At 39.4% G+C, this 22,503-nt stretch overlaps 2 protein-coding genes across 3 annotated transcripts in view; both read left to right on the forward strand.

The window, feature by feature from the left end:
* The first annotated feature begins 600 nt into the window (after positions 1–600).
* CCNB1IP1 (cyclin B1 interacting protein 1, E3 ubiquitin protein ligase) lies at positions 601–8,609 on the forward strand. Its single transcript, XM_010839459.1, has 4 exons — positions 601–1,319; positions 2,857–3,189; positions 5,322–5,655; positions 7,608–8,609. Exons 2-4 carry the CDS (start codon positions 2,893–2,895, stop codon positions 7,808–7,810), a joined length of 834 nt encoding a protein of 277 aa, XP_010837761.1. The 5' UTR covers positions 601–1,319; positions 2,857–2,892; the 3' UTR covers positions 7,811–8,609.
* A 3,243-nt stretch (positions 8,610–11,852) lies between these two features.
* Positions 11,853–22,503, forward strand: part of TTC5 (tetratricopeptide repeat domain 5) — a 16,367-nt gene continuing 5,716 nt past the window's right edge. The window contains exons 1-8 of one of the 2 annotated variants that reach the window (XM_010839460.1): positions 11,853–11,916; positions 15,068–15,200; positions 16,121–16,332; positions 16,691–16,841; positions 18,213–18,304; positions 20,357–20,413; positions 21,002–21,148; positions 21,310–21,524. In XM_010839460.1, coding sequence (XP_010837762.1) covers positions 11,866–11,916; positions 15,068–15,200; positions 16,121–16,332; positions 16,691–16,841; positions 18,213–18,304; positions 20,357–20,413; positions 21,002–21,148; positions 21,310–21,524 — 1,058 coding nt within the window. In that variant the 5' untranslated portion in view covers positions 11,853–11,865. Of the gene's footprint in view, positions 11,917–15,067; positions 15,281–16,040; positions 16,333–16,690; positions 16,842–18,212; positions 18,305–20,356; positions 20,414–21,001; positions 21,149–21,309; positions 21,525–22,503 lie in introns of both variants that reach the window. The other variant, XM_010839461.1, reaches the window with a different exon arrangement.

Consider the following 22,503-nt stretch of genomic DNA (forward strand, 5'->3'; position numbering starts at 1 on the left):
ATTATTAATCGAAGCAGGCCCAGGAATGTACACAGGTGGATGATCTCAGAAAAGCTGTGAAACCTAACCCTATTGCTTAAGAGCTGTATGAACGTTCATATTGCAGATTCTAAATCAAGTTCTTTAGATCAGATCAGATCAGATCAGTCGCTCAGTCCTGTCCGACTCTTTGCGACCCCATGAATCGCAGCACGCCAGGCCTCCCTGTCTATCACCAACTCCCGGAGTTCACTGAGACGTCCATCGAGTCAGTGATGCCATCCAGCCATCTCATCCTCTGTCGTCCCCTTCTCCTGCCCCCAATCCCTCCCAGCATCAGAGTCTTTTCCAATGAGTCAACTCTTCGCATCAGGTGGCCAAAGTACTGGAGTTTCAGCTTTAGCATCATTCCTTCCAAAGAAATCAGGGCTGATCTTCAGAATGGACTCGTTGGATCTCCTTGCAGTCCAAGGGACTCTCAAGAGTCTTCTCCAACACCACAGTTCAAAAGCATCAATTCTTCGGCGCTCAGCCTTCTTCACAGTCCAACTCTCACATCCACACATGACCACTGGAAAAACCATAGCCTTGACTAGATGGACCTTTGTTGGCAAAGTAATGTCTCTGCTTTTGAATATGCTATCTAGGTTGGTCATAACTTTCCTTCCAAGGAGTAAGTTCTTTATATAGAGGATGTGAAAAACTGGAAAGATGTCTATCTCAAGATGGATTAAAAAATGGCAGAAAATACAACAGAGGTGGTAGGTGTAAAATTACAGATATCACACAATTTGGGAGACTTTCCTGAACTACAAAGCCTTGTTGCCCAACCGGTACTCCCTAAAATTTCCCAGAACAAACACCTGCGTGTACTCACTCCTGCTGTTAGCTTCTCAACTGTCCCCACTCTACTCTGACCTCAAATGATAGGCTGAGGACAGCTAGGAGAGAGGGGCTTGGTGGGCTACAGTCCATGCGGGTCACAAAGAGACACGACTAGCGACTAAATAACAGCTTGTGCCAGTCGAGGGCTGAAAACCGCACACAAGGACAGTATCTGCGAGGCTCCCAAGTGGGACACCTAGACCAGCCTCAGTCAGATTCACTCAAAGACACGCGCGCCTGGGGGTGCAATGCCCATAGTCTACGTGCCAGAGGCCTCGGGTCCCAGGATCCTGAGCTGCGTGACTTGGCGCCCACCACCCGGCAGGCTTTGCGACCCCGCGCATGCGCCCTAAGACGTAGTGGCGTCGCCAGTGGAGAATCCTCGCTTGTCGTCGTCGTCGTCGTGGAGTTAAGGCAGCAACGGTGTTTTCCCGCGCTTTTCTTGGGAGTCTCAGGTTAGATTTTAAAAACAATTTTTTAATTAATCTTGTTAGTATTTTCTTTTGAGAGCGCTGCGAGTTTGAAGTTTCCGTGAGTCTAATCTTCAAAACTTGGTCCTGGCTAAATTGGACGGCTCACTAAATTGACTCGTTCCCCGACCTTGTGGAAAATTTTGAACTAGCTGCACCTCTCGCTCTGCCTGGTGCAGATCCCCTGGAGAAGGGAATGGCCACCCACTCCAGTATTCTTGCCTGGGAAATCCCATGGACAGAGGAGCTTGGCGGTTGCAAAGAGTCAAGACTGAGCAACTAACACTGGCTCTGCCTGGTAAGGGACTCAGGTTCCAAACTGTTCCGAGCTCTTCTTCTTCCCGTCTGCACTCTACCCTGCTGGAGCGACGAAGGCCTTTAACTGCGGCCGCCAGGTACCTGTGGAGACTCCTTCAGCAGGGACATTTGGGGTAAAACATGTCGGAGCGTCCTTGTCCTACCCCTGTGACCCAGGCAACTGTCTTGACAGAATTTATCCGTTTCTAAATGTGACCATCTTCCCTTGGTGTATAATTGGTGTGTCACTATTATTTTATACAAAGTGTTAGCCGCTCAGTCGTGTCTGACTCTGCAACCCCTTGGACAGTAGGCCCACCAAGCTCCTGTGTCTGTGGAATTCCCCAGGCAAGAATACTGGAGTGGATAGCCATTCCCTTCTCCAGGGGATCTTCCCGACCCAGGGGTCAAACGCGGGTCTCCTGCATTGCAGGCAGATTCTTTACTGTCTGAGGCACAAGAGAAGACCTATTTTATACAATAATGGCTAATTTTGATATGTTCAGGATATTGTGCCTAGTTGAAAAATAATGGAATAGAAGCATAGCATTGAATAGTATTTACATTAATAGGTGAGTTGTTTAATTGGTGATAAAGTTTGCTTTTATATAGATTTTCAGGCTTCATCATGTCAACTACTTGAATGAATTAGGTTAGTTTCTATTTAATAGTATAGGTTACTAGTCAAGGCAACAGAGTTAAACAATCTGAGGAATCAGCATATATGAAAACCTAAAAATGTAACTTAAAATACTTTGCATTAAAGAATGGCTAAAATTAGTGCCTGGACTTTTTATATCTGCCAAGTGTGAGAAGTGATACTAAAATATTCTAGCAAACTATGAATGGGTAATACATTTGGATTTTTGTTTAGGTATTGAGAAATGGCAAAAGGCACTAATTTAATTTTTATCTGTACTTTGTAAATGTTCCTAAACTTTTTTTTTTTGCATGAACATATTATTTTTAACTTATAAGTGAGATGTGGAACTACCTGTGTCTTTAACTTTTTCGTTAAAAAAATTTTTCATGGCCTTAGCAGTGGTTTGCACAAAGAAGGAGCACAATATTGTTGGGTGGCTGAAATCGATATTATGTGTTGATTGTAATACAAAAGCATAATAAAAGGTATATTATTTTGTCTTAGTAAAATAACATGTTTCAATTTATTTTTATTTATTTATTTAATTTTACTGCAAATTGACTTTCATTTATCCCTTTTTAGGATTCTTTTCAGCATCTGGAGACTTTATTATCTATTATGTCTTTGTGTGAAGACATGCTGCTTTGTAATTATCGCAAGTGTCGTGTCAAACTCTCTGGTTATGCATGGGTCACTGCCTGCTCTCATATATTCTGTGATCAGCATGGTAGTGGTGAGTTTAGTCGTTCACCAGCTATCTGCCCTGCCTGCAACAGTACTCTTTCTGGAAAGCTAGATATTGTCCGCACAGAACTCAGTCCATCAGAGGAATATAAAGCCATGGTATTGGCGGGACTTAGACCAGAGATTGTGTTGGACATCAGCTCCCGAGCGCTGGCCTTCTGGACATACCAGGTTAGTGCTTAGGCTAGTTTCTCTGGAGAGTATGCTTTGAGGTGTATGTGAATGCTTCTAAGTTTTTCCTTCACTGTGTTTGTATTTGTTTTTTAATAAATGTATGGAAAAATGTTCTTTTTAATTTTCTTTTTTGCAAAAGTAATATGTTTAGTGTTGAAAATCCAAAAGGAAGAAAATAAAAATAATCCATTATTCTATCACTCAGAGATAACTAGTCTTGATACTTATGTTTGTATATTACTAGATTTTCCTGGGTATAAATATGTATTTATATATATTTTGTCTATACAAACCTAGAATAATACCACAGATACCATTTTTGTGGCCAGGTAAATTGACAATAGATTATGCCTGTTATGAGTATTTTATTAAATATTTAAAAATTAGCCATTCTATAATCATAATTTTAATGGTTATAATGTATCATAATTTATTTCCAAGTTATTAAAATGCTGGGATGAGTACTGTTATCATTAAATTCATATCCTTAATTTTTTGCTAACTTTAAATACCTGAAAGTGAAACATTTCAAAGTTTTAAAAATTGTAGTACTAAAAGTTGCCCTCCAGTTAGATCTTGTCAGTTTGTGTTCCCTTAAGAAATGTAGGCAGGTGCTTGTTCACCATACTTTCTGCTCACCAATTAGATATGATTACAGTAGAATCTCATTGCTCTCTAAATATGCATTTGTTGGATGGCCTTTAGATGAATACATTTTCCTGTATTTTAAGTATATTTTTCTTTTATTAATTATCTGTTTTATTTTATTTCATTTGCTATAGATTTCCCCCCACTGATTTTTAATAATTCTCTCTATACATATACTTAACTCAGATGTTGCAAGAAATTTTTTTTACTTTTGTTAGTCTTCCTTGATTTTTTTGACATACAGAGGTTTAAAATTTTTGTGTGTTTGATGAAATCATAAAATCATAATTTTAATGATTGAATTGTATCATAAATTATAAGTTATTTAAAAAATGCTATAATGAGCATTCTTATCTTCAAATTCATATCCTTATTTCCTTTTTTGATTTCTGCCTTTGGCTTCTTTTTAGAAAGGCTTATCTGTGGAAAACTTTAATCAGGTCCTTGAGTATAATAGTGTTATATCTTATATATGCAATTATAATAATGCTTCTAAAAGGTCTGTTTGTCATCTGTCACATAAATATTTTCATTATATTTTTCTAGGTAAAATGTTCCTCTTCTATGCTCCTATATCTTCTTATGCTTACTTTGTTGTATTATTTATACTATATCGTAATTACTTATATATTTACTTATCTTTTCTAGTTAGGAGAGTTCTTTAGGTCATGTTTTGATTCCTGTGTATCTTTGGGTCCTCAGTGGCCATCATAGTTACTGGTCTTAAGTCTCAGTAATACTTATTGACTGAAATGAATAGACACTCTGTCTTAAAGTAGATCCCAGTTTGGGGGGTAGTATTGATTGAACATGAACATGTGGTATTGTTGTAAAGTCTATCCTTAAAGTCATTGTGACCTTAGTATTTTGCTGGCTATTTCCCAGAGACTGCTCTTAGTCACTTGCCTGTTGGCCTTTCCAACTTGGCCTCTTACTTCCACAAATCCAGCAAGAGAGAGAGTATGCTAGTAAGAGAAACTATATTCTTATGTAATGTACTGATGAAGCGATATCCTGTCATTTTTCCTGTAATCTAGTCACAGGTCCTGTCTAGATCAAGGGGAGGATATAAGTGTTAGGAGGCAGGGATAATTGGGAACTGTTTTATAAAATGTTCTCCACACTATGGATTACTTGAAATATTAGTGTTAGATTTCTTGGAACCTTTGGTCTACATGTCACTTGTTGAGGTTAAACAAATATTCACATTTTTTGTTGGTGTAATGGTCATGCTTTGAGAGTATTCCTCCATTTTTTTCTATGCATTTAGTGACATAGTGTATTATTTTCTATAATAATTATTCTTTTGTACATCCTAATTTCTTCTTAATCTGGTTCTAAAATTTAAAGTAATAACAAATAAAAAAAAATAAAGTAATAACTTTCCAGTACGTGTGTCTTTCTTTTCTTTCTGTGTTTGTATAAAGTTAAAATAAGCAACTTTGCATTTATTACCTTAAATCTTTTCTCTCTTGGGACAGGTACACCAGGAGCGTCTCTATCAAGAATACAATTTCAGCAAGGCAGAGGGCCATCTGAAACAGATGGAGAAGATATATACTCAGCAAATACAGAGCAAGGATGTAGAATTGACCTCCATGAAAGGGGAGGTCACCTCCATGAAGAAAGTGCTAGAAGAATATAAGAAAAAGTTCAGTGACATTTCTGAGAAACTTATGGAGCGAAATCGCCAGTATCAAAAGCTCCAAGGTCTCTATGATAGCCTTAGGCTACGAAATATCACTATTGCTAACCAAGATAGTACTCTTGAACCATCTATGATTGCACAGTCTGGTGTTTTTGGCTTCCCATTAGGTAAGAAAGGACATGTAATATCCAGTATCAGTTCTTTAAATTAGTGATGTTTCACACTGTACCCTGCATAGTTCCATGCAGTTAGTGGAGACTCCAGAGGCCTAGAGTGGTAGTATTAGTGGTAGGCTCTAGGTTCTTCATCTGTGTCTCAGTCAGCACATCCTTTTATCTGTTTTATTTGCTTACATTTTTAACTACATCTTCAATTTATTTGAATAGAGTAAATAATTCCAAAATTAAAGCTGGCAAATTTCCACTTCAAATGAAAAGCTATTTAGTTGCAGTAATAATAATAATATTAGCTTCCATTTATTAATTCCTTACTAAGTATTAGAAACTTATCATTTCACATGTATTTGTGAAATTTATAAATTTGTGTCATTTATAAAACTTTATGAGGTAGGTGTTTATTATCATGCCTATATTACAGATGAGAAAGCTGAGGAACAGAGAGGTTAAGTAAATTAGTCAAGGTCACAGAGCTATCTTCAGAGCCCATACTCTTATAACTATTTGCGATCCTGTGAGAAGACCATGTTTTAGTTTCTTTCACATGACAATACTGATTGCACAGTTCTTAAGTTATTATTGGTTGTTCTTCTGTTTATTCATTCATAAATTTATCAAATATTTATTAAGCATGTTTCATGTGCCATACTGCTGGAAAAAAATTTGGGCAATGGGGATGTAAGGATTATCCAGATAAGATTTCTGCCTCCTGGAAATATACAGTCTAGCTTTTTTCTACTTGTCAGATGGCAGAGAATCTCTTCCTGAGTTCTCTCCTTTATACCACTCTTGATATAACAGAATCTAATAGTTTTTACTATGCTATTAATATGCTTTTTTGACACACAAAAAAGTGAAAATTCTTGAGATGAACTTTTATTTGAGCTGGATTTTTATAAAACCTCTTTTTTTGAATGTTATTGTTGAGAAGATGATATCCTAGAAAAGGCATGAAGTAATGAGATGAATATCATAGGAGAATTTAAACAAGTTTCAACTTAGCTTTCAGTTAATCATATGATTTAGTCAATCAAAGTATTATTGTGTATGGGCATTATAGGTATTCTTATTTTTTCCTTGTGACTATCCACATTTATTTCAATTTCTTCCATTTTTGCCAGTGCTTACCTATTCCTTTTTTTGCACACACTTATCTTTTTCCTTTCACCTCTTGCCACCATTGTTGGCTTGAAGTAGATATAGTCAACATTCTCCTTTAGTTATATAACTAAAGCCAAGGATGGGTTCAGTGAAAGTCACTCAGTCGTGTCCGACTCTTGGCAACTCCATGGACTATACAGTTCATGGAATTATCTAGGCTAGAATATTGGAATGGGTAGCCTTCTCCAGGGGATCTTCCCAACCCAGGGATTGAACCCAGCTTTCCCGCATTGCGGGTGGATTCTTTACCAGCTAAGCCTCAAGGGAAGCCCCATTGGAAGCTGTTAAATGTTTATCAGATCTATTGTATAATTTTTCTTAAGGGTGTGCTAATTGATCTTGGGACGTGAATATGTGCCTGGTTTTCATGGTAGTCATATATTTTCCAGAGCACTTACGGAAATTGTAAAAAAGAAATTTGTTCTTAAAGAACCTGGGACAAAAGACACACACACATGAATATATATGATATTCCTTGGATGTAGATTAATAGATAATAAAATTATGATACTGTAAATTCTAGCTCTACAAAAGTATTTCACTGTGTTAAATTACTTTTGGTGATGAGGTAATGGGTATCACTGGAAACTGCACACAGAAGCAGGTAAGATATCTATACTGTGGTAAGGGGAGGAGGCCATCTTTTCTTTATCCAAGGTGTATGTTTTACGCAGGTCATAAGTGTTGAGTTCTGTTAAAATATTATTGAATGACTTTGTTTTTTGATCCAGAAGATCTGTAAGGAAATAGATACTTAAGTTCTTCCCTTATTTTTCTTCTAGGGAACAACTCCAAGTTTCCTTTGGATGGTACACCAGTTCGAAATCGGGGTGGTGGAGATGGAGATTTTCAGTTCAGACCATTTTTTGTGGGTTCTCCCACAGCACCTGAACCTGCCAACAGTTTTTTTAGTTTTGCCTCCCCAAATAATGAATTAGAGCAGCAGCCAGTCTCTAGCAGGGCTTTTAAAGTAAAAAGAATTTAGTTGACCTCACAGAATTTTCTCTGTTCTCTTTCAGTGATTTCATTTAGTAAATAGTCTTTGTTTTATATAGGAGTCACCAGCCTTTTGTGTTTGTACTGAGTCTTCAAAATTGTCTTTACGTTTCCAACTTATAAGAGATTAAGTGGCAGTGGGTGGGGGGTGGCTTCAGGTTTCCTTTTCAGTTTCTTTTATTTGAGGCATAAGCATTTTAAACTCAATTTTAGGGTGAACTGTTGAGTTTTCACTGGTAGCAAAAAGCTTACAATAATTTTTGGTGTTTGTAGATCACCATTTGTTTATGTTTGAGCTATTTCTGGCTGAGCAATAGTTTAAGTATACTGTATAAGCACCTCTGTTTTATGTCTACATGTCAGTTTGGGTTCTGGTGTACATATGTTCCTTTACATTTTTTTTTTGTTGTTGCCATATTTGACAGTATGTTTATGTGAACATTTTGGTTTCAGGAATGAGTGAGTCTGTAGCTTGTTATTTGGAAACACACATTTATTTGTATATACTTAATGTATTTGCCCATGTATGAACTTGATTGGAGGTGTCATATCATTGAATGAAGGTACAATTTGATGCATGTATGTTTAGTTCCTATTTCTATTTAAGAGTAATTCACATTGATAAAGTTATGTTGAAAGTTGACTTTTTGGCATTTGAGATAAAATTACTTCTTTTTTGCTCGCTGTTGCCCTGGATCTACTTATTTAGGAATGTACTTCTACTGCAGAAAACTTGCCAATATGTTGTTGATCTCAAGATTATAGTAATTAAAATACTTTTAATGATTTATTCCTTGTTTTTCTTTATTAAATAGTGGTCATTTCTGACTATTATCACAGTATAATATAGAACCAATAAAGAAATTTGAAGGATACTTTCAGTAACTTTACATCATTTTAGAGGCAAGACTTGAAATCATACTGGTTGAGGAGGCAGAACATCAAGGTTCTAGTTATTTTTTCCCCCATATATTAGTTGTACAAGTTTAAGTTTAAACTTTTGGGGCCTTTGTTTCTGTCTGTGATATAAGGGGTTGAATTAAATTATCCTTACAGCCTTTTCTAACTCTTAGATTTTGTGATTTATTGTTACTGGCTTGGGAAGAACTGCCATGGAATTACCTAAATTCCAAGTTCCATTGTTTTTTAGGTAGTAAAAGTCATACTGAAATCATTTGAGTGTATTTTATATTTAGTCATTGTAGTTCAGTTCAGTCGCTCAGTCGTGTCCAACTCTTTGCGATCCCATGAATCGAAGCACATCAGGCCTCCCTGTCCATCACCATCTCCCGGAGCTCACTCAAACTCACGTCCATCGAATCCTCTGTCGTCCCCTTCTCCTCCTGCCCCCAATCCCTCCCAGCATCAGAGTCTTTTCCAATGTCAACTCTTCGCATCAGGTGGCCAAAGTACTGGAGTTTCAGCTTTAGCATCATTCCTTCCAAAGAACACCCAGGATTGATCTCTAGAATGGACTGGTTGGATCTCCTTGCAGTCCAAGGGACTCTCAACACCACAGTTCAAAAGCAGCAATTCTTCAGCGCTCAGCCTTCTTCACAGTCCAACTCTCAAATCCATACATGACTACTGGAAAAACCATAGCCTTGACTAGATGGACCTTTGTTGGCAAAGTAATGTCTCTGCTTTTGAATATGCTGTTTAGGTTGGTCATAACTTTCCTTCCAAGGAATAAGCGTCTTTTAATTTCATGGCTGCAGTCACCATCTGCAGTGATTTTGGAACCCCACAACATAAAGTCTGACACTGTTTCCACTGTTTCCCCATCTATTTCCCATGAAGTGATGGGACCAGATGCCATGATCTTAGTTTTCTGAATTGAGCTTTAAGCCAACATTTTCACTCTCCTCTTTCACTTTCATCAAGAGACTTTTTAGTTGTTCTTCACTTTCTGCCATAAGGGTGGTGTCATCTGCATATCTGAGGTTATTGATATTTCTCCCAGAAATCTTGATTCCAGCTTGTGTTTCTTCCAGTCTAGCGTTTCTCATGATGTACTCTGCATATAAGTTAAATAAGCAGGGTGACAGTATACAGCTTTGACGTACTCCTTTTCCTATTTGGAACCAGTCTGTTCCATGTCCATGTTTCCTGACCTGCATATAGGTTTCTCAAGAGGCAGATCAGGTGGTCTGGTATTCCCATCTCTAAGGCAAGTAAATAACCTTGCTTTACCTAATTTAATAGCAACCAAGTAACATTTTCTTCTTTAAGGGTATAGAATATCAAATCTCTTAAAAAATAATTTTTATAGTTCAGTCACTCAGTCGTGTCTGACTCTGCGACCCCATGAATTGCAGCTCGCCAGGTCTCTGTCCATTGCCAATTATAGTACCCCAAAGTTAAAATGGTATCCGAGAAAGAGGATGAAAAAATCTTTATTTAAAAGCTCAAAACACCCCTTTCTATTTCATTGCTAATTACACAGATTTTTATAGGTTGAAGAGTTTTTTCTTCCCTATGAAGTTTTAAAATGTGTTGAAAAGTGATTTGAAGAAATAATTTTTGTACATTCATGATTTCTGTCCTGAACCTTTGCTTCCTTTGTTAGGTTCACAGAATCAATTTGAAGTATAAGTAAGCTATAATTAAAACTAAAGAAAAAGTCTGGTGGACTATTACATGCTACTTTTTAAAAATTGCATTCTACTTTAAAAAAATGTAAGAGTTTAATACATTCACATGGTACAAATTCCAAAGGTACAAAAAATTCAGAGTGAAAACTCTTGCCTTTCACTCCTGTTCCTGAACTACTCACTTTTCATTTCTGGAAGCAGTTAGTCTTGTAGCATCTTGTGTCTCATGCAGAGATAGTCTGCTGCTGCTAAGTCGCTTCAGTCGTGTCCGACTCTGTGCAACCCGATAGATGGCAGCCTACCAGGCTCCCCACTCCCTGGGGTTCTCCAGGCAAGAACACTGGAGTGGGTGCCCTTTCCTTCTCCAATAGAGATAGTCTATCTAGGTGGAAGCAAATCCTTTTTTTTTTTTTTAATTATGTTTGTTTTTGAATAGGTAATACATTTACATGACAAACATTCAAAAGTGTACACAATGAGAAGAATCTTCTTTTCCTAGACAGCTCTCAGTCCCCCTATTTCCCTCTTCAGACACAGTCAATTGTTTCTTAAATACCCTTTGGGATATAGTTTATCAATATATAAACATTATTAGTGTACTGATACATATGTGTGTGTGCTGTGTCCAACTCTGTGACCCCATGGACTAGCCTACCAGGCTTTTCACACACACGTGCACACACACACACACATTACCCAGGGATCCAGCGTGCACATAGACACACACACACACACACACACACACTACCCAGAGATCCAGCGTGTGCATACACAGACACACACCCACACTACCCAGGGATCCAGCGTGTGCATACACACACACACACACACACACACACACACTACTCAGGGATCCAGCGTGCCCGCACATACCACACACACACTATTAGTGTATTAGTGATGGCTTTCTTAATACCATTCCAAGTGTAGTCGATTTATTAGGATAGTGTTTTAAAAATTATAAAATTCCTCCTATATAGAAAATCACTGTAAAGTTTGGAAGACATTCAGGCAAGTTACCTTACCACTGTACTACATTTCCTTCAAAATTTTAAGCTTATAACACAGGCACCCACTTTCTTAGTCTGTTTTTTCCCTGGGGTATTATAATTTTGGTATAAACAAATAGGAATATACGAAACAACAATACGCAGGTACTTAATCTGAGAACATTTTGTTTGCAGGACTTGGAAAAGACAAATTTATGAATTTGAAAGTGATTGCAGACCATTTCCTCTGGGCTATAGGCATTGCAGGCGGATTCTTTACCGTCTCAGCACCACCAGGGAAATCCACTTAGCATAGTTAAGTTTGGAGCGGCGCGCTTCCTAGAAAACCAGCTTTCACTCAGGTGCCGTAAGCCTCCAGAGCTCTAGATGCCGCTGTGGCTCTATCGTGGGGACGGGTATGCGTCTCTATGGTTTTAAGTTGGGGGCGGAGAAGCTGGGAAATGATGGCTGTTGAAGAGGAAGAAGTCAAGGAGGTCTTGCAGAAATTGCAGGTGGGGGTCATAGATTAAAATACATATCTGCTTTTGTTACTTGGGAAGAAGTAGAGAGCCCAGTTTATGCACTGCCTGCGAATTTCTTGACACATACCCGACGCTACTTGTGTCCCCGTGGTTACTATAACAACTCCCGAAGGTGCAGCCGCCACGGGCTAGAGGAGCCCCCCGGGGCCAAGCGACAGGCGCAGCCAGTTTGTTGGGATCCCGTGGTGCTGACCCGACTGCAGTCAATTTCAGTTCTGTAGGGAAGACGATTTATTGCTCCTAACTTTATTCCTGTACATTGTTGCGAGGTTGTATTCCCCCCTCCCCTCATTCACCCATAACAAATAGTATACACGTGTGTTTGGCAGATCTGCAGGCGCTATTACTTATTGCTTGTAGTTTTGATAAGACCATTTCTTCAGTACTTTCATGCTTTCAAATTGGCAACAATCACAGTAATGGCTTGCACCGCGTGAATTCTGGTTACTCTCCTTAGAATTTAACAGTTTTTATTTTTTTGTGTACTCCACAATTCCAGTTTGGGGTCTAATGCAGAAGGCTCCAGACTGCACTCAGTTCACAGTTGACTGTAGTAACTGGGACAGTCTTGTACTTGGTAGATAGGAGCTAATTAATTGCTTGACTCTTTTCTTTTAATAATCCAAGATTTTTCTTAAATCTCAGAAACTGAGTTTTTTGTATTCTAAGGCAGCCTAAAATGTAAATGTTGGACTTATGACAGGTTTGTAACTTTCTTAAAGGCTTCTACAACAAAAGTTTAAACATTGATGAGATTTCTTTGTTTCTTTAGTAGATTAGACTAATAACACTTTTTAGAGTGTGAGCTTTACCTCACATCCAGTTGTCTTGGATGTAGTTCTTTTCCCTAGTGTGACTGTCTGAAATCAGAGATTCTCAAATCTAGCACTGTATTACAAACATTGTGTATGTATGTTTGTATATGTATAGAAAAAACCTGAAAAGGTAAACTAAGCCATGGTTATCTCTGGGGTTATTGGGATGGTCATGAGGAATTTTTTACTCTGCTTATTTTACATGTACCTATTTGAATTTTAACAACATATATATATTGATTTTTGCCAGGACAAAAGTTACTAAAAATGTTCACTGTAGCAAAACAAACCAACAAAGCCAAACAATTTCTTGTATGTTTTCTATTACAAATAGAAGCAAACAATAAGACCTTCTCTGCTGCTAAGTCGCTTCAGTCATGTCCGACTCTGTGCGACCCCATAGACGGCAGCCCACCAGGCTCCTCCGTCCATGGGATTTTCCAGGCAAGAGTGATGGAGTGGGGTACCACTGCCTTCTCCAAGACCTTCTCTGTAATTCTTAATATGTGGCTATTGCTGACTGCATGATGAAAGGAAATGGGTTGTAATATTTGCTGAGATCTGTCTTTTCCTGCTCTTATTTGTGGTAGATGCCCTAAGCAGCGAAGTAGAGGATACTGGGGTATCTTGGGGGTGGGTGGGGAAGGTGCAAGGATGGAATGGGAGAATGGAGTAGAGAGAGGAAAAGAATGGTGATGTTGCTATTCATGCGAATGGTGGTAAACTTTATTTCATTGTCATAGACATTTTAGATTAGAAGGAATATATTAAGGATTTTTCTCAAAGTGTATTTTACAGGTCATTTTTATTAAAGTCATGCAGGGTGCTTGTTAAAATGCAGAATTTTGAGTTCTGCTAAAACGACTAACATCAGAATCTCTGTGGGCTGGGTCCTGGAAATAATACAATAAAACTTGAAAAGCACTGTTACAGAAGGAGATAATCTAATTTCATCATTCTGGGTAGAATTTTAACTTCAAATAAGTACTGTGAAGAAAAGTAGGAGTGTGATTTAACAGTAGGGTGGAGGAGGAAGGAGTTACTTTAGTTTGGGTAGTCAGGGAAAGCCTCTCTGAGAAATTGGTGTTTGAACTGAGACCTAAATAATGAAGAGGAATGAGCCACGCAAAGGTCTGGAGAAAGAATGTCCAGGCAGAGGGAACAGCATGTGTGTAGGCAGGATTGAGAGTGGATTTGAGGACCTGGATGAAAGCCAGTGTGGCTTGAATAGTGTAGGAGAGTGATAAGAAGTGAAATTTGTGGCAGGATGAATGGTGGGAGGTCAGATCTCACAGTCTTCTAGGTCATAATAAGGACCTGAATTTTATTCTGTCTGCAGTGGGAAACTATCTGAGTGTTTGTAACATGACCTACATTTTTGTAAGGCCATCCAGCTATAGTGAGGAGAATGGGAAAGAGTAGAAGCAGAACGACCCGTTAAGAAGCTGTTGAAATAGTTCAGGCAAGTAATGATGCTGATTTAGTTGAGGGTACTCATAGTGACATGGAGACTGGTGGATGGATTTGGGGTGTGAGGCAGAGGTAGTTGGTAAGACTTGGTGGGATTGGATTATACCTTTCTACTGCTGTTTTGTTTTAGGAAAGAATAGATAATGGAAAAGCTTTGATTGATGTCCCAGGAAGACTCAAACAGAGATATTTAAAGAGGAAGGAGAACATTTACTTGGAAAGAATGCAAGCAAGCCAAAGGATGACTTGACAAAAACAACAAACAAAACCCACAAATATCTAAAGAAACAAAACTGCAAAAATACAAAATTTATCAAGCTTAAATTGGCCTGTTTGTCATAGAGAATGGCTCTCCCATGTTTGTCATACTCACAAATGTCACATATTTTCAGATATCGGCATAGGAAAAATCAGAAGTAAGGGATTTTTATTGTTAGGAAATCCAGTTTTAAGGGTAAATTTCAAAATTTTATACTTTAGGGACCAGTACTAGATGGGATGATCTTATTAACTTTGTTTTATCTCAAGGTGCAAAGCATTTCCTCTCTCCTGACTAAGGTATATGAAGTGCTTAATCATGTTGGAAGCTCTGCTGGGTCTAAGAGGAGAGACTGTCAATCATGGTACAGGTTGACTTGGGACAGTGTGAGAGTGGGCTGAACAACTTTCCTTCCCTATCTGCAACCTGCCTCTTGTGTCATTCCTGGGTGAGGTAGAGGATCAGCATTTCCAGGCCAAAAGTTGGTATGGCTAGCCAGTCTCAAAGTTTACTTGTCTGGTATCCTCTCCACTTAACGGAGACTATTCTTATAATGGTCTCATTCTTATATTCCTAGGAACTGGTGGATCAGCTGTATTCATTTCGAGAGTGCTATTTCGAGACACATAGTGTGGACGATGCTGGGAGGAAGCAACAAGATGTGCGGGAAGAGATGGAGAAGACCCTGCAGCAGATGGAGGAAGTAGTGGGTATGAGTCCCAAAAGAACACACAACCCGCTGTTCCTTATTGAAATGTGATGGAGCTTTGCTGTCTCTGTAGACTCTTTGGTATCCTGTTTGTGATTGCTACAAGTTAGTACAACAGAACATTTCTTCTAAGGGTGTCTGTGTAGGATGGCAGCCTTTCCGTTCCCTAAACTCCATTTCCAAATGCTGTGAAATGAAAAAGACCATACTTATTGCTTGATTACTGTTTCAGTAATCTTCTTAACTGACCTTTCTGCCTCTTAATTTCTTTTACTTTCAAATCTACTTAAATAACGACCATGGCCATAATCTTTCTAAATAATTGCTTCATGAATTTAATCTCATCTCTTGTCTGCCTCTTTGCTCAAGTATCTTCAAAGATTCCTACTCTTGACTGGTTGAGGTCTAAACCAGTCCTTTGTTATTCAAGTCTTCATTGTCTGACTTTTCCCCCCCCTACCCTTATCTCTGACTACCTACTCACAGAGGAGCCTTTTGTTTCATTCAGGTTGAACCATCTATCCTCCCATGGACATGCCACATGTATTTCTCCTTTCTGCTTCTTTGTCTTTGTTTACTTCATTTTTCTTCCTGGAATGTCTTGTCTTTTCTCCTTTTCACTTTGTAAAGTCCATTCATTGGGTGTATGTCGTATGCTCTTTTTCATTGTGTTTTAATTTCCCATGGACAGACATTGTCCTCTCCACTAGATTGTAAGCCCCTCAAAGGTAGGGATAATGCTTTCTTTGTTACCTTGTTTTCTAACATAATAGTCTGCATGTGGTAGGTTTTCAATAAATTATTTGTTCATGAAGATTTTCCTTAATTATTTGATTGCTAGAACTGGCATAGGGTGATTCTGTACCCTGGTCTCACCTGTAAAACTGTCTGGATTTCCTTTATCTTTTCCCTTCCTCCTAGGTTCTGTCCAGGGCAATGCACAGGTTCTGATGCTGACTGGGAAAGCACTGAATGTGACTCCTGACTATAGCCCCAAGGCTGAGGAGCTTCTGTCTAAGGCTGTGAAGCTGGAGCCCAAGCTGGTAGAAGCCTGGAACCAGCTGGGTGAGGTGTACTGGAAGAAAGGGGATGTTGCAGCTGCCCACACCTGCTTCTCAGGAGCTCTCACCCATGTGAGCTGCCCACTGTACCCTCAGAAAACACAGATGGGGAGGATGGGATTTCTCTGGTTTTGTGAGTTTCCCTAGGCCATGAATACCAGCGTAGAACTGCATGGGAATTAGGAGAACAGAATCAGAAGAGGGGAGAAAGGATAGGGGAGCAGACTTGGATGAGGAAGAAGATGATGGGACCAGGTTCAGAGGTAGATGAGAAGTGTAGAAAAGTAACCAAGTTGATCCTTGTAGATGGGCGTCTTAGATACAGATGGCAGTAAGAATTAAGATGAAAAATTAGAAGCCTGGAATAAAATAGATCTGCAAAGGAGAAATAGAACCATGCAGGTTAAGTATATGGCTTCTCCATTTGCAGTGCAAGAACAAAGTCTCCCTTCAAAACCTGTCAATGGTGCTTCGCCAGCTGCGGACTGACTCCGGAGATGAACATTCTCGCCACGTCATGGACAGTGTCCGACAGGCTAAGTTGGCTGTGCAGATGGACATCCTTGATGGCCGCTCCTGGTGTGAGTGCTTTCAAAAGATCTCCAGCAGGTTTCTAGAGCAGTGGTTCTCAACTGTGGCTGCACACCAGGATCATCTGGAGCCCATCTGTTGAGTCTGACTCTTAAGTGTGAAGCCAGGGCATCTTTGCTTTGAAGGAGCCCAGAAGGTATTTTGATGAACCACTATTCTAGTACCTCTTGGACCTTTTCATTGAAGAGAGGAGGCTTATGTTTCCCTATAAGCAAAGCGGGGCTTTTGTGCAGTCTCCTGTTGTTTCCTTTGGGTTCGTGTTTGCCTCTTTATCCCAGAGGAATTTTGGGTATACCTTGAGTATAGTGTCCTCACTGGTTTGTTTCAGATGTGGGGCCTTTCATATAGACTTTTGAGGGTGACCAAAATAGTTATACTTAGCTCTTGGGCTCTGAGATGATCCATCACCGTGTTTCTCAGTTTTTTTCTCTGCCCTTCCACCCCAACTTAGGAGGCACAGGATGGCTAGAGTTGGTTGGAGTTGGGTATTTCCCTTCTTGCATATGGAAGGCTAGAGTTAGCTGGAGTTGGTTATTTCCCTTCCTTAGGTCAGTTACCTTCTGATAATACCTTAGCAGGTTAAGCTCTGGTTAACTAGTTTCTCCTGGGGGTACTTGTTAAGAATGGAGTGTTCAGGAGTTCCCTGGTGGCCTAGTGGTTAGGATCCCAGGTTTTTACTGCTGTAGCCCAGGTTCAGTCCCTAGTTGGGGAATTGAGATCCCTCAAGCCATGTAGTGTGGCCAAAAAACCCCACGCAAACAACAAAAACAAGAATGGTGTGCTTTGGCATATTTCAAAAAAGTTTCTTTGTCCCCTCCCTCTGCTAGAAGTATGAGGGTATTCTTCGATATTTGCTATGGGAATCTGGTTGAGTTCTTGGAGGGAAATCTTACAATATTGTTGGGGGTCCCTTATGACTGGTACCCCTGGAGTTTTTAACTCCCAGGTTTGTCCACGGTGAGGCTCCAGAATTCATCAATTTCAGTTTAGGTTTTCCTACCCCAGCACTGTTGCTGTGGTAGCTCCTGAGATTCTGCTAAGTGATAACTCCCTGTATTCAGCTCTGTCTGTCTAATTTTGGAGCAGTGGTTTACCCCTGTTGTCTCCTTTATTATGCACCCAAGAGGAGTTGGAGAAGGAAATGGCAGCCCACTCCAGTGTTCTTGCCTGGAGAATCCCGGGAACGGGGGAGCCTGGTGGGCTGCCGTCTGTGGGGTCTCACAGAGTCGGACACGACTGAAGCTACTTAGCAGCAGAGGAGTTGTGGATCTTTTAGTCTGTTCAGCTTTTTACTTGTTAGGATGGAGTGGTGACTTTAAGCTCCTTACATGCATAACCAGAAACCTGTGTTTCTTTTTTAGATATTCTGGGGAATGCCTACCTTTCTCTTTACTTCAATACTGGCCAGAACCCTAAGATCTCCCAGCAAGCCCTCAGTGCTTATGCCCAAGCAGTAAGTATTTATGTTCACCCAGGCTGGATATGTAGAGGCAGCAACAGGAGCAAAAATGTTGTTCAGTCTTCTTTGTGGCGTTTTAGCGAGCAGCATGGGGAGTGTTTGCTGGCATCTGATGGGTATGGTTTTGTGGAGCCAGTCCTGCAGAGGTGAGGTATTTCTTCCTATAACTTGAGTATTAGCCATCGCTTGCGTGCGTGCCTCAGTGCGAGGTAGCTGTTTGAGCTGTCTAGAGTTCTTATGTAGGCATGTGCAACCAGATCACAGAGCCCATCCCAATATGTTCATCTTTTTGAATGGGGAAAATGTATATGTTAAAAATAATGTTTATTAATATATATATACACATTAAAAAGATTAAAACTCTGCTACTTAAGTATAAATTAAGCAGTATCCCCAGGTTAACCATTAAATAGTATGAATCTGGATTTCCCACAGGCTAAAATAGAAAATAGCAGGGAGTCCATTCTACATTATATCCTAGGGATTAATTCACTGGAGCTTATGCTTTGCCTTAGGTTTTCAGGCTGTTTATATTAATATCCACTTGTAGGGCGGTTTCCTTCAGGCTTTGAGTGCATGACTGCTCATTGTTAACAAAGTTTACATTGGCCTCCTGAGTACTTTTTATTTAGACTTCGTATTCACCTGCTTTTGTTTTCTCTTGACATAGAGACTCACTTTTTAACTTATTTATTTTGCTCTGAGTGGCAGAATAAGGAATATAGCTACCTTATATTCATGTTTGCAGTTTAGGGACTGTTCTTTTTTCTTTCTTTTTTTTACCATCCCACAGAAACTTTATTTTTCACAAAACTGAATTCTGAAACATAGATAACCATTTTTAATAAGCACAGTCAAATTTTTAATCACAGAATGTCTCCAAGAATTATAGCTTTAAAATACACAACCAATTTTTGTATTTCAAAAATATCTAACTCAAATAAGTTAGTTTCTTAAAAAGTACACTTCTCATACTGTTTGTTTGGCTTTACCCTGGTGCACTCTGGTGCAGCCGTGCCGAGAAGCCGTGGGGACGGATGTGTGTACTGTGCTCTTCTGTTGCTCTGTGCTGATGACTGCAGCTCACCCGGTAGGACTTGCACCCGTGACAGAGGAACATGCATTAATAAGATGGCTTTTTAAAAAATGACAGAGACGACTTCCTCACACACTGTGCTTCTCACTGTAGCCTTAACAGTGGCATTTAACTCAACCCAACCTGTGTAGTCAGCAGGTTTGGTTTTACTCAATCAGGGAACTTTCTAGGCAGAAGTATTTTGTTTTACTCTGATTTCTTAATCTGGTAACTGCTTACATTTTAAGGTATAATGTGATGTACTCCTTTAAAATTTTATATTTGGCTTCTGCTAAATAATTGCTTTTAACTCTTAATTTCTTCATCAGACCTGCATTTTTTTTAACATATTTGAACCAGTCATTTAAATAGTTTTAATTCCTATTGTTTGTGCTTTTGCAGTGTGCCCGGCAGTGAATAGAATTAAAAAAAATAAAGTAATCATAGCCACGAAGATAGCTGCAGATACGTTTGTCTATACTGCTGCGTGGTTTCTGGCTATCTATTTAAATTAGCAAATCAGAATTTGGCTTTCTTTGTGTGTTTTAAGGGGGTTTAGATGTAGCAACGTGATTCCATTTGTGTCTGAAGCTGGACTCATAGGCAGAGGAAATGTGTTAATCAGCATCATTTGTTTTCTAGATTTTTTTCATTTGTATTAGCATCTCATTAATTAAAATTTTTTATCAGATATTAGTCACATATTACTTCTATCTTTATACTATTACGTGGGTAAATTGTAATCTGTTTTAAAGTTCCATGCACATACAAAGCCCTTACATCCTTGAGGTTTCAGGGACTGTGTAATATGTTCTACACAAGCATTTACTGTATTATAGTGTGGGTATAGGAAACAATTTGACAAGCAGAAACTTAAATTTTTCCAAGGAGACAAGGTTTAGGACATGTTGTGTATGGCCGTCCTTAAGACTGAGACAAGAGCCACTGATGGTCTTCTTATTCCACTATAGGAGAAAGTTGACAGGACAGCTTCCAGCAATCCTGATCTTCATCTGAACAGGGCAACGGTAAAAATAAAAAGAAATTATCATTTATACTGGGGAGTGGTCATCTGAAAGTCAAATACATAAGCTATCTAGGTCTTAGCCTGTGAGGATAACAGTATTCGTAGGGACAAGGTTGGGTACTCACTGCTAGAGGAAAGCTAAATTATTTCTGGGAAAAACTTGCTTAGTTTGACTAAAGTATCTGGAGGGAAAGGAAAGGGGGCTGAGTTGGTGGGAGGGTGAATAGAGGATGGGGGGCACAGTTTACAAGACTTTCCTAAAATGTTCATTATAAAAATAAAAATAGAATCACCCAATATATGCAACTTAACTGTTTTAGAGTTTGGAAGTTAGCTTCTTTGAAATGATTTCACCTTTGAGGTTGTGATCACCTTGGCCAGGAAAAAAGGATATAAGGTATTAACCAGCTCTTCATGCAGTTTATTTGTAGAACAGGAAAAAAACTAGGAATGTTTGTAGAGTAGGAAAACAGTTGGGAACAGGAGAACAGTTTATTTCTCAAGATTCCTAGCCCACTGTGCTAGCCCACTTCTGCATAGTTTGTGTTAAACATACTTTAATTGGGAGGGTTTGTTACTTCTTGTGCAGTTACATAAATATGAGGAGAATTATGGTGAGGCCCTGGAGGGCTTCTCTCGGGCTGCAGCACTGGACCCTGCCTGGCCAGAGCCCTGGCAACGAGAGCAACAGCTCCTGGATTTCCTGACTAGATTAACCAGCTTCCTTGAGAGCAAGGTAAAGATGTCTGAAGACTGAATCCTACTTTTATACGGTCAATAAAATAGTAGGCCTCGGTAGTACTGACCCTGCAGAAGTGGGTAGGTGGTGGGGAGGACTGGACTCTCAAGGAGAGTGATTAGTTTCCAGCTTCTTACCTGTTTCCTTTTCCTTTGCAGGGAAAGGTGAAGACCAAAAAGTTACAGAGCATGCTGGGAAACTTGCGCCCAGCCCACCTGGGCCCTTGTGGTGATGGGCGCTATCAGTCAGCCTCGGGGCAGAAGGTGACTCTGGAGCGCAAGCCCCTGAGTGCTCTGCAGCCTGGTGTAAATAGTGGAGCTGTGGTCCTGGGAAAGGTGGTGTTCAGCCTTACCACGGAGGAGAAAGTCCCCTTGTGAGTTTCTCTCGCCTTTTCTCTTTTTCATCCTTTTAAACTAGTTGCTCTCATTTCCTGGCCTTTCTCTGAAACTTGAAGATAATTGTTAGTGGTCAGAGATCAGTGAGTTCTCTTTCCCTTCTGTGACTGTCCCAAGAGACATTGTATTGTCTAAGTAATGTCTGACAGTCTCTCTGTAGATTCTGTTACCACCCAGTTTTTCCCTGAGTTTGGTGTTCTGTCGACTCTTACATCTGAAGCTGAAATTTGACAGCTACATTTTTTTTATAAGATAGGAAATCTTTTTATAAGATGGAAACCTTAAAATTCTCCTACCTCTTTGTGTTTTCATGATCATAGAAATAGAAGGAGAAAGAATTCTAAATCCTGTTTGGACTTAGGTATGCCTAAGCAGTTCTGGAAGGTGAGCTTTGAGTTTGAGTTTAAGGACTGTTGGAGAGATTCTCTCAGATGTTATTCAACAAATATTCATTGAGCATCTGCTATATGTGTTGTAGGGAGTTAAAAAAAATGTAACACATCCAAGTGAACGGTTCTTATAGCTGAGCAGAGGAAATGAGTTAAGAATATTCATTTAGAAAATTTTAACTTTTGAAAAATGAGGGTTCAGTCAGTGCCATCATTCCTTGGTCCTTTGCTCAATTCCCAATCCCTGATTGACTGGTTTCCTTTTTCTGTTTTCTGCTGAAACTTTTTTGTTTCTGGAATCACCAGTGTTTGATCCAGTAGCTTCTATTACATGGCTCCACAGCATTCTGACTTCTCTGTTACTATTGCCTTTCAAATTCCTTCTGCTTCAATCAAACTAAAATACAGTTCCTACTGTATACCTGATTTTCCTCCATGGCATTTTCGTGGTGTATGTGTTTGAAGAATTGAAGAACAGGAAGATAGTTGAGAAAAGTTTAGTTACTAGAGCAGACCTTAGAGTTAAGAGGAATGAGGAAAAAGTATAAACAAAGGTAGGTTTAGGGGC

The sequence above is a fragment of the Bison bison genome, unplaced genomic scaffold, assembly GCF_000754665.1.
Source record: "Bison bison bison isolate TAMUID 2011002044 unplaced genomic scaffold, Bison_UMD1.0 scf7180017864117, whole genome shotgun sequence".
NCBI lineage: Eukaryota > Metazoa > Chordata > Mammalia > Artiodactyla > Bovidae > Bison > Bison bison.